We start from the raw sequence: 17652 nt of genomic DNA on the forward strand, positions 1-17652 counted from the left end.
CTCCAGGGAGCAAGAACAGAATGGCTTGCTGAGTACATACGGACACACAGACAGGTGGCTTTTGGTTTTACCGCTGCCCCAGTCATTGTGGATATCACCTTTTTTTTTTTTTTTTTTTTTTTTTTTTTCCTGCAAAGCATCAAGTAAAGTAAACTAAACTAAACCCAGCCAATTTCAAATATTTCTCCCTCATTCCTAAGAACTCTGTGCACTGGAAGTGCTGGCAGTTTAGGAAATCATAGGATAACTTAGGCTGAATGAACCTTAGGAATTCTCTAGTCTAACCTGTTGCTTGGCTGTTCTCAGAGTTAAAAAGCTTTTTTTTTTTTTATTTTTTTTTATTTTTTTTTTTATTTCCTTTTCATGCTCATCCCTTATCCTTTCAGCATGTATCACCCTGAACAGCCTGGTTCCATCTTCTTGAAAACTGCTTTGTCACTATTGGAAGGTTGCCATTACATTCCCCTGAAGACTTCTTTTCTCCAGGCTTCATCACTGCAAACAGCTCCAGACGGTCCCCACAGGCCAAGTGCTCCAAACCCTGACAATTCTGGCAGACCCAATAAATTCACTCCAGTTTACAGGAGCCTTTCTTGTACTGGAGGTTCCAAAATTGGATGCAGTGTAAATAGGATTGTTCAGCTGAGTTGAGGGGCATAATCATTTCACTCAATCTATCAGGCTCTGCTCTTGTCAGTGTAGCACAGAATGCCAGTGCCCTTGTTCCCAGGGCACACTGCAGGCTCATGCCCTGCTTGTTGCTGCGCAGGAGCTCAGGTCCTTTTACACAGAGCTACATCCCAGGCATCCAGGGCCTTTCCTGCTGTGCTGCACATGGCTCTTCCTCAAGCCCAGGACTCTGCACTTGTCCCTGTTGAATATAGTAACATTTCTGTCAGCTTATTCCTTCAACCTGACCACATTCTCCAGAATGGCAGTCCCATCATTGAGTCTAAAGATTGTTCATGCCCAGTCTGGTGTTGTCTTCAAAGCTGACAAGAATGCACTTGTCACCTCTCCAAGTCATTGGTAAAGATGGACAGGTCCCAGCACAGACCCCAGCAGGATTTCTCTCTTTATGGGCCTCCAGGCAGAGTACAATCCATTAAGCACTATGATATGCTTTAAGAAAGTTCAGAATAAAAACATTCATCAAGTTTGGCACAGATGTGAAGATATCTATATCGTGACCAAAACTGAACTGCCTACAGAGCTTCTGATGCAGAATTACTTCAGTATTTCACAGTTTAATATGACTTCCTTTGGCAGACCACGGGCACTATCAATGAAACCAGTCTTCAGCCCAAACAGTCACTGACTGGAGTTCAGATTCTAATGTCTATGTAGCTCATCCCTATAGTGGTTTTACTTGGATGACATTTACTTCTGTCCCATTGTGTTTGCTGTTATCATCTACTTGTTGAGCATCATCGCTGGCAATAATAAAAATGATGGAGGAAGAGCTGAATGTCACTTTCTTCTTGGGCCTGTCCCCTACTTTCTGAGACATCACTATTGGTCGTATCGGTTTGACATTCCCTGCTCCTGAAGGCTCTTTCATGGTCCTCTGGAATCTCATCAAGCGAAAGCACAGGAGTTGCAAAAGGCATTGTCGAAACTGCAAGAGGAAATAAACAGAATGAAATTACAACTTGTAACTATGTGCTCACTATTACGTATGATCCAGTGAAGAGAGTAATATAATAAGTTGCTCAAAATAACCAATTTCTCCTTATCCCCTCTTTGTTCTCAGTTGGTTTCAATTTTGTGATGAACACAGTGGCGTTTTAGCAAGCACTTTTCCCCCACGCACCCAGGAAGACATAGGATGACACAGCTAGCAGAGGTACTAAAATGCAATTTAATATTTTACCAGTGCTCTGCAATCAATAAAGAACAAAAGGACTCAGCCTCAGAACATGTCAGGTATTGTTCCATCTGAGTATTTAAAAAATTACAAATTTCATTGAGCAGGGGAAAAATATTCTCAGAAGCACTTCATCAGAGGACACAGAAAGAAGGAACAAAGGGCAAAGGGGAATTAAATGAAGGTGAAGTTTCCCATTTACGTTACTCAAGGGATTGGAATTTTAACAAAATCATTGAATAACAATGTAAAATAAAACTTCAGAAGTCAGCAATGCAAAACTAAAATGTTCCCTTTGAACAGGGAAGGAAGTCTTTCAGCTTCAGATTAGACGTCACTATTGACACAGGTAGTCTGTTCTACACTGAGACAAAAAAATGCAAGATATTCAGTGAAAACTCTCATCAATAAACAAAATGATAATTTCAGAAGCAGCATTGTTCTAAATGCTCCAGATATGGTCTCACCTTCACAAAGCAAAGTATTCAAGTATGAGGGCTTATAAGATGCATCCATTCAGTAGTTCCACATCTGTGCACATCTAAATCTCAAGTATGACCATCTGGGGAAATTTTCTGCTTTTACAAGAAATATGTCAGCATCTTCTTTTAACTCATAATAAGGTATTGCTGGGAGTGCTCTTGGAGAGCACTTAAAACACAAACAAAGAAAACAAACAAACAGAAAACACACCAAAAAAAAACCCAAGCACCTTTTCTCTGGCAAAGTAGTAGGACATCCTTCTCAGCTCTACCTTCCAGTTAGCGGTTTTAAGGATTACTCTATATTATCCTACACTGTCAGTGACTTGGTTTCTCTAGCAAAATACAATAAACTCTCTAGCAAATCAGTTTGGAACAAGGATTTTAATAAGAAATTAACCCCACTCTGATATGGGAAGGCAGTAGATCTTGTTGGGAAGGGAACCTAAAAAGACAAGGAAAGGTGATCTGAAGCTATGTGAAAACACAGCAGAATAGTCATACGGAGGCCCTGAATATTTCAGAGTTAATGTGGTACTTCTGAATAGCATTGAAGCATAGATCAGATTTAAGAAGGTCCTAACAGTGAAGAATTGTTTTCTCATTCCCAAATTATCCCAGAAGATAAGCAAAAATATTACCACTTTGGTCTTAATCTGAAATTAGAGGTAAGAGAAAAGTGCTTCTAGATGCAACTCCAGTATAAACACTTAGCTGATTCATTCTTTTCCTGGCTATGATTTTACTGGAATTTGTATCTGGTACTGATTCAATTTGCTTCTGGGTATCAGAACCTAGAAAATCTTTATTAAATTAAACAAATCAGTCTGACATCTGTGTACAGTGCTAGAGCCACTATATCAAAATCACTCAATTGATAATACTCTTTTGGAATATGATTGTTGTAAAGGTTCTAAATGAAGTTCAACAGTTCTACAACCCCTTTCCTCCCTCTCCACCTGTGGAGTTTAGCAACCCATACTCAAGGCCAGCTCCAATATCCTCCTGTACCTACCTTTCTACTCATGAAGATGTAGATGACTGGATTATAAGCAGTACTTGATTTGGCAAAGAAAGATGGGATGATAGCTACTGTGGGAGTTACAAGGTTGCTATAGCCATATGTTACTAGGAGGGAGACAACTGCATAAGGCATCCAACAAATAAGGAAGGTAGAGATCATTAAGAAACACATTTTAGCCACTTTCTTTTCATATTTTAGAAGTTTAATCACTTGAGAAGTCTGAAAATCTTCCACACATCGAAGCTGTAAAAGACAAATGGAAATGCTAAAGTAAAATCACTGAACAGTTCCATTTATATTTATAAAAAACTAGTTCACTAACAGTTTTAGGCATACATGGCTATATGCTCATTTTATGAACTGCAGCTCTTCTGAAAGCTTGCATCATGCTTCCCAGACTTTTACTATGTATATTAAGTATATAAAAACTTCAGAGATCTAACTTTCTTTAATCCATTAACATGAACACATTTGGTTTATATTTACTGGTCCTTTGTTTGAAAACTTAGGTAAGACTGCAATTTCTTTTTTCTTTCCTCTAAAGATTGCTTATGACAATAGGATAAATAGATTTCTTCTCTGCCGCTTAGTTTTTCACTCTGAAATTATAAAATCTCCAAAGCAGAATTCTAGGCAGCTGGTTCCCAAAGTCACCTGAGTTAATGTGATTAAGATGCAGAAAAATGGGACATGTATGTGAATGTTCTTTGCAAGAGCTGTCAGCCTTGCTGTTACTGTTGATCACAAACTTGAACAACATCATTAGACTTATTATCCACACAATATGAAACACTTAATACTTTATAATACCTGAAGAGCTGGCCTGAACATGGAAAGCTTGTTTAACAGGGCTTGGAATAATTTTACACAATTATCCTTTCAAGGAAAACAAGGAGGAGAGAGAAATAGTTATTTAATGATAAGAACTGCAACTAAAGTTCTCTTCTTTTTAAGGAAAGATCTGTCATTGATTGGTAAGCACAAACAGTTCCCTAACCTGACATTTATCTATAACTTGCTGCCCAGTAAAATGACTTAACAAATAGACTTTGGTAGTTCTAGGTTGATTCTCCTTCAACTCTACACCCTTTCTAATGGTTCTTGACATAGCTAAAAATCAAGGTCTTGAAACGTAAACAGGAAGTGAGAATGTAAACTTAGGCTATGATCCAAATTTGATATACAGTATCAGCATTTCACTGAAAATATTTCATTCACAGAAGTCTTATTTCCATCAACTTACCATTCTTACTGCATATAGAATATGGCCGTAGCAATAGGCCATGATCACAACAGGTGCTACCAGACAGCCCAGGAAAAAAAGTAGCACAAAGGAAGTATCATTGGGATCCTTTGACTTCCAGTCCATTGAGCAACCTAATCCATGAATTTCCAGTGTGTATCTGTTCCAGCCCAAAAGAGGTGCTCCAGTCCAGGCTAGTGAATAAAGCCAAATGTATGTGATAGCCCGCCAAGACCAAGAGAAGTCAATCACTTTTGCATGGACTACTCGAATGTAGCGTTCATAGGCAAGAACAGTGAGAGTCATAATTGAAACAATTCCTGTAAGAAAAGGAAAATTAATTAAATCATACACAAACACTGTATATTAGACTGAAGTTCTCTAGATAACTTTGTAGCAAATTAAACATTTAATTCAAAACTAGCTGGCTCATATTATGAATCTAACACCAATAAACTTTTTTGGTGACAACTCTGTAATCACTATCCACTAACTCAAACAGATCCTCTTACTTCAGAACTACTCAGAGCAGGGCACTGCATATGGCCCATTATGGTGGGCAAGAAAAGAAAGCAGAACAAGCGAAAAGAAAGAGTACTTTTCCCTAAACATTAGTTTATTATTGAGGGCTCATGCTCCCACGTTCTGAGATTCCTTCCTTCCCTCCTTCCTTCCCCTCTTTCATCTTTTAAGAAAAAGCTTTCACATCAAAATGCAAGAACTAACAATAACAAAACCTATTTGGAATCCAAGCAATTCAGAGTCAAGACTTAGATCAACAGAAGCATCCAAGACCTGGAAGCACTGAAATATACCTGCAATGTGAACAAAATAACTAGCAGAACTCCAGATTCTTTACAGATTTCATGTAAGTCTTTCTGTTCCAAAAAACAACTGCCAAAGCAAAGTGTTACATTGCTGAAGGAGTTCCGTCTGGAAGAGATCCGGTTATTTTGTGCATCCCTTTCTATCTTGCTGCGACCATAAAAATAGCATAGTCTTATTTCAATTATTATTTCTGCATTCTTGTCCTTTTCTGTCCACTTCTAATACACTACACACTTAATTTGTCAGGACAGAAATGGTGTGTCATTTCCAGTTCTTAGAACTATTCTATGCAGACACTTTTATAATTTAATGAATTCAAAGTAATCCTGTCTTGATTAGAATATAAGAAATTCAGTTTGAGTGGTCTGTGAAATTTAATGATCAAGGACAAATCTTCTCATTATACACATGTCAGTAAGCTTAAATATGTATGATTCAGACACCATACACGCAGCCTTTTGAACAACACAATCTACACACAAAAGTCTTTCACAGCACTGAATATATTCAAGTGTGTACGTTTTATCTAAAAAAAGCATGAGTGTTTATCACACATACACAATGTTTCAATTCTGCAACTGCATTCATATCAGTCATAATACATATTTACACAGCTATGAGAAGGTTAAATGTGCAGATCTGCTAAAAAGAGAATAATCATTATATTCATCAAAAACTGTCAAAGGATATCATAAATTTCTCATCTCACTTTGAAAAAGTGTAAGCATTAAGCAATACAAATTTAAAATAGTGTCTTTAAGCATCAGCAATGTGAATTTTAGGAAGACAAGTAAGAATAAAAAAAATCTAGGGAAATATTTAATCTGTTGATAGTATGCTGGTTTTGCTGATTAACTGAGTATCTCATAAGACACGCTTTAAGATCTCTATTAGAAAAGTTGCTTTATTCTGCAAGTATTAAGGATCTTTTTCATTTTAAAAAGGTTACGAGTTCAAAAAGCTTTCTTGATTAGCAACATTAACACTCTAATGGAAAATGTGACACCATTGTTACTGCTCATCATGAAATAAAACAATTAACTTCCCAAAATTTTAATTATATACATTTTTTGTCAGTGTTATCTTTAAACTTTCAGCACAAAGAAAAGTAGATCTTGCTGGACATGCGGAAAGGAAGGTCTATTGATTTCATAGTTTTGTATAGTTTAATTTTTTCTTGTGCAAGTCATTGTTGTATGAGTTTCTTTTTCATGGCTTTAAAGAGAAACTGGTTTATAAAATGTGAACTTGAAGGTTTCTGAAAGACTTGAGGTTTTTCTTTTCTGTATTTCTTTTGTTTGTTTTTTAATTAAGATCTTAGCAGGAATTAGAAAATAATAGAATTATATATGTGATATTCTATGCTGTTATACCCATATAGGTGAATTTTTTATACAAATAAATGTAGTCTACTTCCTGAACACAAGGTAAGGTAAGATCACCTCCCAGTGCTCTGTACACAAAGACCAGGAATTATAAAATTTTACCTGATGGGTAACAAAATCATCCACAGATGTGGTTATGGAGGAGAAGTCACATCATTCAACTCTGGGCAAAGTTAGGTTATCTGGTGTATGAGGCTTTGTTTGTGAACAATGTACAGCAAGAGGATTCTGCCTCACACATTCCTAGTTTAATCGCTTCGTCTGCATCACTTCTTTCTGTTCCATTAGAAGCTCAGGGACATCAAGATGATAAATACGGTACCTACAACATCAATTAACAAGTAGCACCCCCATATACGCTTAATATTTTACATATGTATTTATATGCAAGCACTGAATTTGGCAATGACAAAATCAGTAGCACACATACTTGGCTGAACAATCTGAAAGCACAGGTGTTCAGTTCAGCATGAGTAATTTACTGAGTCCTTGACATTTTCAAGAAAGCCACTGGAAGTTCAGTATCCCTAAGAAGTGGAACTTGCACATAGTTCTTCAAATAGTTTCAGTTCAAGCCTGAAGCCAGTGCTCCTTAAAAGGAAACTTGAGTTTTCTACCAGAAAAAGGGAACTTGTTAGCCAATGTGTACTGAAATGCAAGTGCTGACTTTCTGGGTATTTGGGAAGGGTCTGATGACATAAGGCACATAATGCCAGTCAGAGCACATCAGGTTACATTCCTCTCTTCGGTGCTGGATCTCTACTGTAACACAGCATACAAAGCAGTCAAAGTAGTTACCATAAAAAAGAAAGTTTGAAACAAAATGTCAACATGTAGAGATATGTCAACATGTAGAGAATTTTGTCCTACAAAAGTCCTATGTGCAGTGGAGCCATGCCCGCCTGTTTGTGGGTAGACGATAAGCAGAAATAACCGTAAAGAAAGGAATACCAAGATCTGCTCTGAAGTGGTATGTTTTATCATTTCCATAACTTGCCCACTCTCACTGAGGTGCTCTCTGTGGTGCATGTGCATTGCACAGGGCTGGTAGCACCCAGGGAGTTCCTGAGCCAGGGCAGCTCCAGGGGAAACAGAACTTCATCAGGAGCCAGCAGTGTTCAGAAGGTGAGTTTGGGGCCCCCACCCAACTACAGACGAATTCTTAATACTGATATCTCTATCTTGAATCTAGCTACGATTCAATGCAGTCAAGTTACAAAAAGATTCCAGGACTTACCTTCCACCTGTTCTCTAGCATTCACATATTCTTTAACTATTCATAAGCTCAACCACAGAGGCTGGCAAGTACATGTCTGCAAATGCTATAGAAACTATCCTTAGTATTGATGGTATCATTTATAAGACTACGTATCCTGTGAGGTTAAGCCTTCCTGGTGCTCGGGGGGCAGCAGAAGGTTATTCGTTGTCCTCAATATCTCACAAATGGCTACATGCATCTGTTACTTAACTTTATGTTGGCTAGTCAGACTTTCTGTAGATTCTCTTTTACAGATAACACTGCAGAATGGATCATTTCTTTCAAAGGCTAGATCCACGGCACTTCAGATATCAAGTAAATGGAACATTCTTCAGGTATGCAACACATCTGTCCTAATGCCACAATTCTCCCCTAGTGCTGAGCTGGCAGTTTGAGTGGAACAACATCCATGTGGAGCAGCAGGAACAGTCAACTGACTCTTAGAACTCGTAGCTGTTAATGCAGGAAAGAAAGGAACTCTACACATACTTTTACGCAGAACAGGCACACGTAGGGAAAAAAAATTCACACAAGGGTTGCTCTGAAAGTAATACCTCCTATGTGGCCCACGATGTCAAATGTAGATGGCGGTACGGCAGTAGAGGCTGAAACCTTCCTGCCAATATTCCCTTACATGCTGTTGCTGTGTGACAGAGGCAGCAAAGACACAGTCTGACAGAATGGCATCTGACATGGAAGCGCATATGAAGCAAAGGAGTGTCACTGAATTCCTCCATGCAGACAAAACGGCACCCACTGACATTCACTGACACTTGCTGAATGTCTGTGGACACCAAACAGTGGATGTGACCACAGTGAGGCAATGGGTGGTGCATTTCAGCAGTGGCAATAGTGACACTAAAGGCAAGCCACATTCTGGATGGCCATACACAGCTGCCGCACCACAAAATGAAAATGCCTATTGTAACCACTGAATGCAAAGGTGTTACTTAGATCAAGCCAAATCCTGGCAGGGTTCTGACAAGAGCACCCGGATGCAGGGCTTCTTGTGCAGCCTCCACAGAAATGCAGTGCTTTGCATAATGCCATCCTTTGATTGGGATCAATAGTGGCAATTCTCACCTAGAAAAATCTTTTTTTAGCCCAATAGCTACATGCATCACCTGTGCTCTCACAATGCTTCAACTTACCTTACATTTTATTTATGTATGTACATAGCTCCATTTTTTTTTTCCCACATATGAATCAGGTTTTGTGGCCCAGCACAGAGGAAAGCACTGAATTTTTCTTTTTTTTTTTTCCCCTTTAAGCAGCTTTTCTATAAATGATGTAGATTTCATCCTGAATGAGTTCTACATTTTAATATAATCAAGTATATACTGATTAAGTGTTAAAAAAAAAAAAAAAAAAAAAAAAAAAAAAAAAAGCATTACAGAAAGCCATTATGGATATTACTTGGGTATTAATCCCTGGTATGAGAAACTGCACTTTTTTTTTTTTTTTTCAAGCAAAATAGGGAAATATGAAAATTCAATTCTTTAATTCTCTTAACAAAACATGCATTTAAAAATATTTGTTTTTTAACTGAAAGTATTTATTCTCTTCCAAGACTAGGGCTCAATATTCTGAAGATAGATTTAATTTACTAGCGAATCAGAGAATTCCAAACTCCTTCTGGAAGATTTGACTAACCAGTATTTACAGATAATATTTCTCTGATTTTTAGATTTTAGAATACTTCTTTCCCTAAGTACAAATTATAAATGCTCTGCGTCAAGGAATTACAGATACTAGTTTTAACTCTGAATTAAACCTACAATTACATTGGTATGAGAGGAGTCACTCTCATTTAAATAGTGTATGTCAAACATAGCAGAACAAAAGTCTTTCTGTTTCAGCTATTAACATGCAATCTCTATGTTGCAGCCGTTCCTCTTCTCCAGTAGGTGAGCTGAAAATAAAAAACAGCTCACTACTCCTTACCAATTAAAACCAACCAAACAAAAAAAACCATTACTTTCCTACTGAAATACTGCATTTGGTGTAGATTTCTTCACTTCTCTCTTTTCTATACCCTTTTTCCAGAAGTCACATTACTCTTGATAAATCATGAAATACCTCCAGCTACACAGTGTAAGTCATCGTGGAGAAGAGCTCAACAGAGTGCCAAAGAGTGAGACTAAACCTGGAGTACTGTGTTTCAGTTTTGGGCTGAGTCTTAGGAGGAACAGCTGAGGTTCAGGTTGAACATGTGGAAAAAATTACTCTCCAGAAGAGTGGTCAGGCACTGGAAAGGGCTGCCCAGAGAGGTGGTAGAGTCACTGTCCATGGAAGTGTTCAAGAAGCATTTAAATGTTTTACTAAGGAACATGGTTTAGTGGGGAAGTATTGGCAGCAGGTGAATGGCTGGACTGAATGATTTTGAAGGTCTTTTCCAATCTTGGTGATTCTACAAGTCTTTGTTTCTATGATCCATCTGAGCTTCAGTGTATCATTCCATACAATGCGTGTATACTCTAACTTTCTAAATCTTAATTAGAACAAAATATTGTGACACCTTTCAGATGGACTGAGCAGCTTTACAAGAGAACTACAACCTAATGCAGCAATGAGGTTCACTTCTAAGTCAAAGTCTTTTGTCAAAGAACACATTACCATTCCTATTCTTGCAACAAATTTTAACTGCAGTCCAATCTAGGCAGGCAAAAATCACTTCTTCTGGACTGAACAGACTTGAAAGTGTATTTTATATACATCTGAAGTATAAAAGTACAGCAGAATTAATCACCTCCTCCACACTGAATCCTGCAAGCAATTAGTTCACCGCAAACAAATTGCTAATGCAGAAGGCATGCTGATCAAGTCTCCAGCTGTCTGTAACACAAGATCCTAAAACCCTCTGCCAAGTAACAAAATGCTTTTACTGATATTAAATCAGTGCATGTAACATATATCGGTAATGCAAAATGGTGTTACATGGTAGCATTCTTTCACAGCGTGTAGAAACAAAATAGATAAACCTGGAGATGCACACATCATGTTCTGCAACAGTCACTATCATTTTAAAATCTTATTTGTGAAGAGCCAATAGATGCCGACAAAGATTATTATGCTCTTAGCCAGTTATTCTGCAACTGAAATACTTCAGGTAAAGGGGGAACCATGCCTATTAAATAAGACATTTGGGTGTATTTAACTGTCAAGTTTCTTTTCTCACTCTTAGACCCAAAGCTCTACACTCTCAATAACACAAAACCTTCAAAGTGTGAGTTGTGTAACATAATCAGACCTAGAGATTACACAGATCTCTACTACTTGTAGCTTGGTTGACTACTATAGACAGGAAAAGATTTACAAACTGTTACACCCAGAGAGGCTCAGTGGCACCAGTATTGAACTGACTGCACAACTCTACAGAAAGCTGAATCCCACAGATTAAACGTCACTTAACTGAGTACCTATTTTATTCCATCAGGACGGTGCACCTGTTAAAAAATGAGTGCCGGAACTCAGTAAACTACGCTAGATGGGGATTATTATCCAAGACACACTACCACGTCATCGAAACTTAAACTTGTCAGTACTCATTTTCCTCTGGTACATGGAGCGCTGAGAATGGCTGTGCAGTGGCATATGGAAGCTCTTTTCATGATCTCTGCTGTGATGATACAAGCACCTAAACTACAGCTTGTCTCACATGTAGTAAGTCCCAATTTTCACAAAAAAAAAAACCAAAGCAGAAATTGCTACATAGGCTTGCACAGTGATGAAGTTATGATAACGCATAAGTAACTATTGCAAGGAATGCAAAAATAGCTGTGTATCCCTAGACAGACAAACAATCTGTAGCTGTTACTTCCTTCTCAACTGAAAAGTTTCAAAATGTCTAAGTCTGCTTACAGAGCCTACAGCTCTCACATGCTTTCAGTCTTTCAGACTGGCTGCTACAATCAGAAACACTTTTGCAAAGGTAATATTCAGATTCTTGGGTGCAAAATTTCTATGACAGATGCAGAGAGGGCTCTCAAAACAAACAGGTTTCATCATCACTTAACAAAGACTGCTGAAAAAGCAAATGCTACCACTTTATTTTAACCACATGCTCTATCTGCAACATTATAGGTGACAAAAATACAGCTGCACAATAACGACTTTCAAAATGAATCCTAATTTTGGATTATTAGCTACAGTAATTGGAAAGAATCTGATTTTCAAAACTTGTTGAGAAAAAACTCTGAGTTTAAAACGAAAGTCACAACTATTCTAAAGTAGCTTTAATCACGTATTTCAAACGATTTCATAGTCAGTCTAAATTGCTGAAAACCTAACTTGCTCAAGACTGAAGTGCTATAAAATCAATAGTGAATATAATTCCACTATTTGAAATTGTTTCCACTCACTTTCTCAAGGAAGCAGTTTGAATTCATCACTTGAATAATACTGTGACCAGAAGAAGTCAAATGCAGAGGTAGGATAGGGTCTGCAACTCAGCATGATAACAGGTTATTAGAACAAGCTGCAGTAATAGGCATAGAAGTGGTAGTGCTTTTCAGCCCTATACATCTCAAATCTAAAAGCTTTCCTCCCAGTTCTCATCTATACATCAGCTACAGACTCTGCAACTATTTCTGGAAGGCATGTCCTTATGAGGACACTTGGGTTGACTAGTTCGCAGAACAGTAGGCCAAGAAGTGACGTTGCTCTCAAGTTCCTGAGGAGGAAACCATTCCTGGAAACCAATACAGGATATAGCAACCAAATGGAAACTGCAAAAACCTGTACCAGGGGAGAGTTTCAGAACAATTTCTTTACTACAAGTGTGAACATGGGAACATACTTCCTAGCAAGGTGCTTGATGACCCATGCCTGCAAACATTCAAGAGGAATTTAACTTTTTTGGTTAGCCCTCAAGCTGTCATGTCATTGGACTCAATTTTTTTTTTAGGACCTTTTCATCTGAACTATTCTAACTGCAGAAGTCAGTTTAGACTGATTTCATGGATGCTCTGCTAAGGAGAAAAAAAAAAAATAAAAAATCAAGAATATAATCACATCACATTAAATAAGCAGGTTCTGGTCATTTGGTATGAAATGAGCTGAAATGTGTCCAAATCCAGCAAACAAATATTCACAGCAGCAAAGTAACCTCACAGTATTTGTTATTATGAGTGAATGAACTCCACAGAGATATTTCCCTCCTCTTTATTCTAGAAAGGTCTTCACTAGATCACTCTGGTTTACTGAAGTTCAAAGTTGCAACTATCTTGCTTAGTTAGCAAGGCCTCTACTTTTAAACGTCAATTTAAGCTGTCAATTTCATCTGATCAGATAGCGTAGCTGTATAATCAATAGATATTAAGATGTTATAATCACAAAAAGAAGAAGAGTTAGGCAAAGTAGACTAAGATAATAAGAGACTATAAATGGAAGGCTTACCCGTATGCTAGGCTCACCTACAGACAAACACCAGAAGAGGGGATCTCCAGATGAGATCCTTCCCCACTGGTAGCCAGCTCTTAAATAGGTCTAGGAGGGGTGGAGCCTGGTTCCACCCCTTCCAGCAGCACAGGTGAATTGCCTTCAGCTGTGCTCCTCTGGCTGACTCATGGCTCACCTCAGGTGATCCATCAGAGGTTCAGGCCATGACTCCGAAGTTCCCATACAGTAGCATTCACAGAAGTTCTCAAAAGAAATGTGCTACACTTAATAACTACTAGTTATGATGCATACAAGATTCCAATATTTTATTTTCCCCCTGCCATCCCTAACCTCAAGAAAATAGTTGACATGGGCTTTTATATACAAAGAGAACTGTATTTGTAAGTATAATACCTGGTTACACTGAATGAAATCTACAATCAGCCTCTTTAATTACACCAAAATAGAAAAATATCCTTAAGTCATTGCTTTCTTCATAGGCATATTAAAATGGAAAACAGAAGCTGTGGTGACAGTAGTCCAGATGATAAACAGCAAAGTAAGATGCTACCTGCAGGGCATTCTTTTCCCCAGTATTTACATGCCTCTGTTGTCCTACTCAGTTAGGTGTAGAACTATTAATCTTAACTGGCAGAAGAGAACAATCTTAGTATTTCCAGAGGAGAATTTGGAAGTAAAAATGTGGACTTTTCGACTGGAATTAACTTTATTAGGTTAGAGTCAAATTATAATATTCAAGTGAAAATTTTTTGTTACTTCATAAGGCAGCTGAATGAAGCAGTGCTCAGGAATACTGGATGCCTGAATTAAGTGGTGCACTTACTATCCTCTTATACGTGAAAGACTGTACACACAAATATGTACTTTAATACATCAATTAAAAAATTATTTGCACACACTACCTAAGAGGAAAATAATATGACCAATCAAGCACAAGAAGATGTAATTTTGCAAATAAAAATGCTATTTGGATCATTCTGTAAATAAGACCCATGAATTTTACCTCTTTGGAAATAAGTTTTATATCAAAGCAATGCAAGAAAGCATCAACATGGAATATATAGTGACATAACATATTGCTAAAAACAGAAATGAAAAGTCATGTATGATCGAACATTTCACATCTCATTATTTCTATCTATTCCAACTTCAGAAGATAAGAGATGATTACCATAGTCTTTTTTCATTGCCCTTACTATGCATCTTATTTTTTGACTCTCTACACAAAATGCCTTCACCAAAAATCCTACGTGAAACATAAAGGATAAAGATAGGAACAGAACAATACGCAACTTCTCTTGCGCAAGCTTAATGTTCAGCTGCCCAGTAGAATCAGCTCCAAGTATCTGAGTGGGCTGTCTGATGGAGACAGCCCCATGCTAGCTGGGTTCTCTGGTACTTTCCCTTCTAACCCAAGGAAACAAAATGCACAGTGAAAATTATGCAATGCCAAACCTTGCACAAAGGTCTCACTGCCTCCTGAATGCACCTTGCCTTCCAAGATCCAGCATTTTGGCAGTGCTATCTAACAGTAGCCAAATCAATCAAGAGGAAGCACATACCTTCCTCCCAGCAGCCCACCAAAAGCAAACTATTGAGTTATGTGAAGTGAAAGTTAGGCAGGAAAACTGCAATTCTTACAAAATATATATATATATATATTTAATTTATTTAATTATTTTAACCTGAATAACACCAACTTTCTGGGAGTACATGTTGCGTGCATGCACACAGTGACCCACCTCTCATCAAAACACCTCTGCTAGAAAAAAAACCATGTTTTTGGTTGACTGAATGAACTGAATGCTGCCTTTCACCATTAGAAACATGAATATGTTTTTTACAACATCCTTTGTCAGTAAAAAACGGAATCTATTTCTTTTAACAGATAGCACATCTGTTTAAAACGCAGCTGGGCTGCATCCTCTGCAAATTTCTGTAGAGGGCAAATAAAAACTTCAGGAAAGAAAACTGAGACCCAATGTGTGGGTTGCTGGTGGTGGTTGGCTTTTTGTTTATTGGTTTGCTTTTTTAGATGGATGTGCCTCTGTAGCAGTCATATCTCATTTCACAGCAATCAACAATTGCCCAAATACCCCTGTGACTCACTTGTGGCTGAAAAATCACAGTGAATTTCTCATAAAGAGAAAAAAAAAACCTCAAGGTGCTGCCACGTTTTGAATAGTTTTATAGGTGAAGTCTGAATACAGGGGAGGCTACACCCTTCGCGGAGCAAAATGAGATACTGAGAGCAAGCACTCCGTTTTCTACCAGCTGGAGCTAAAGAAACCGTACATATCCTTTATCCACACACAGTAGCGTTTTCTCGCTGAAAAACAATCTTTTACGCTCACTAAGCCCGTACGGGCACATCTAACCACGTCCTCGCCGCTCTCCACAGGTTTCCTCTCGCCCCGAGAGGAACCAATTGCTGACCAACTCCGCCCGAGCTCGGCCGCCAGTCCCCCGGGCAGAAGGTGTCTCTCGACGGCCGCCGGGCGGCAGCTCCTCTCGCCGGGGGCGCAACCATCGGGATCCCCGGGAGGGCGGCAGGGAGCGGGAAGGGACCCAGGCCCACAGGGGGTCAGAGGGACGGGAGCGGCGGCACCCACCGAAGAGGCTGTTGCTGAAGCCGTCCCAGACGCAGCCGGCGGCGTCCCACACCCAGCGGCTCCGCAGGCAGGACATGAAGGTGAGGCTGACGCCGCAGACGGACACCAGCAGGTCGCTGAGGCTGATGTTGACGAGGAAGAGGTTGGTGGGCGTGCGGAGCCGCTTGAACTTGTAGTAGAGCACCAGCACCAGCAAGTTGTTGCACACGCCCAGCGTGCCGATGGTGGCGATGAGCAGCGCCAGCAGCTCGTAGGTGCCGGCGCTGAAGAGCGGCCGCTCGCCGGGCACTTCGTGCCCCGCCGCCGCGGGCTGCGAGCGGCTCGTCTCCCCCGTGCCGTTCCCCGAATGCATGGCTCAGCGCGTGCTGCAGCCCGGCCGGAGCGCGGCCGCTATCCTGGGCGGCAGGAGGAGGAGGAGCGCTCTCCGCCTTCCCGCCCACGGAGGGCGCGCCCTTCGCCCCCGGCGTGGCACCTCCCCGGCTTCGCTGTGCCGCTTGCTGCCGTGAGCGGCCCGGATGCGGTTAGCTTGAGGATGGCCTCTGCTTTTGGATGCTCCGCGTGTTTGGGCTCGGTGAGGCTGCCGTCCGTGCGGGGCAGATCTTTCAGCTGTGCTTCAGGAAGATTTAGAAACTGCTAAGCCAACATCCAGATGTTTCACCAGTGAAAGCCCTTACTGTGAAAAACAGTTTACGTTAGGATTGGCTTCTTTTGGTGTGTGCATCTCCTAGTGAGGCGGAGTTAGCAGTCTCTGCTTACACCTGTCTCGGACCGGCGCACAGGAGCAAGGTGCTTCCTGTGGCACTCTGAGGTGGCTGCAAACAGCCGCGGCTGGCAGCGTCCTGGCAGGGGTAACCTTGTGGGGCAGGTGGAAACCTTTTTGTCAGATATGAGACAAGCTGTGGCAGGTACCAAAGCTCACACAGCAACCTCACCAATTATTACAGCACTGTTTCTTGCGTGCATCATGAGAAAATGGCATGGAAACCTTCCTATGCCCACATCTAGCTGGCAGTAGTCTGGGTGCAATACCAACCTAGCTGTTCTAAATTAGTTGTAGTGTCTCCAAACTTTGCATCTCCCTGAATACGTATCACTGCAATTTTTGCCCAGAGTGGCTTCAGACCTCCCACATCATGCCATAACAGACATCAGTCTTACCCATGGGAAGACTCATTTGTTTTCTTTACTAGCTGACCTATGCGTACTGTGATTGGAAAGTTCAGTGTGTGTGCTGGTGTGGACCAGCATTCATAGGTGTGAGGGAGGTGATTGTCTCACCTTGCTCTGCTCTTGTAAATTCAATCTAGAATACTGCAACCAGACCTGGGGCACCCAGCACAAGAAAAATGAATGAGGAGCTGTTGGAGTGGCACAGAATGCCCAGGTGAGAGGCAGCCCTGCCCACAGCAGAGGGTTGGAACTAGATGATCCTTGAAGTCCCCTCCAAAACCAAACCATTCTGTGGTAAAACTCTTTTTAGATCCATTCTCAGTTTAGTTCCACATCAACTTTGGAAGCATTTTCAACAGGATTTTTATGGAACTGTGGCATAA

The 17652-nt window shown here is 40.0% G+C and overlaps 1 protein-coding gene across 1 annotated transcript; it reads right to left on the reverse strand.

Moving 5' to 3' along the window:
* Positions 1–1322: 1322 nt before the first annotated feature.
* On the reverse strand, positions 1323–16451 carry OPN3 (opsin 3). The gene is made up of 4 exons (XM_042824285.1): positions 16100–16451; positions 4617–4936; positions 3365–3616; positions 1323–1618 (listed from the first exon to the last, which is right to left on the reverse strand). The coding sequence occupies exons 1-4, from the start codon at positions 16449–16451 to the stop codon at positions 1355–1357; spliced, it is 1188 nt and encodes a 395-aa protein (XP_042680219.1). The 3' UTR covers positions 1323–1354.
* Positions 16452–17652: the final 1201 nt, after the last annotated feature.

The sequence above is a fragment of the Centrocercus urophasianus genome, unplaced genomic scaffold, assembly GCF_019232065.1.
Source record: "Centrocercus urophasianus isolate 14NV4802_14NV808 unplaced genomic scaffold, USGS_Curo_1.0 seq_10, whole genome shotgun sequence".
Classification (NCBI taxonomy): Eukaryota; Metazoa; Chordata; class Aves; order Galliformes; family Phasianidae; genus Centrocercus; species Centrocercus urophasianus.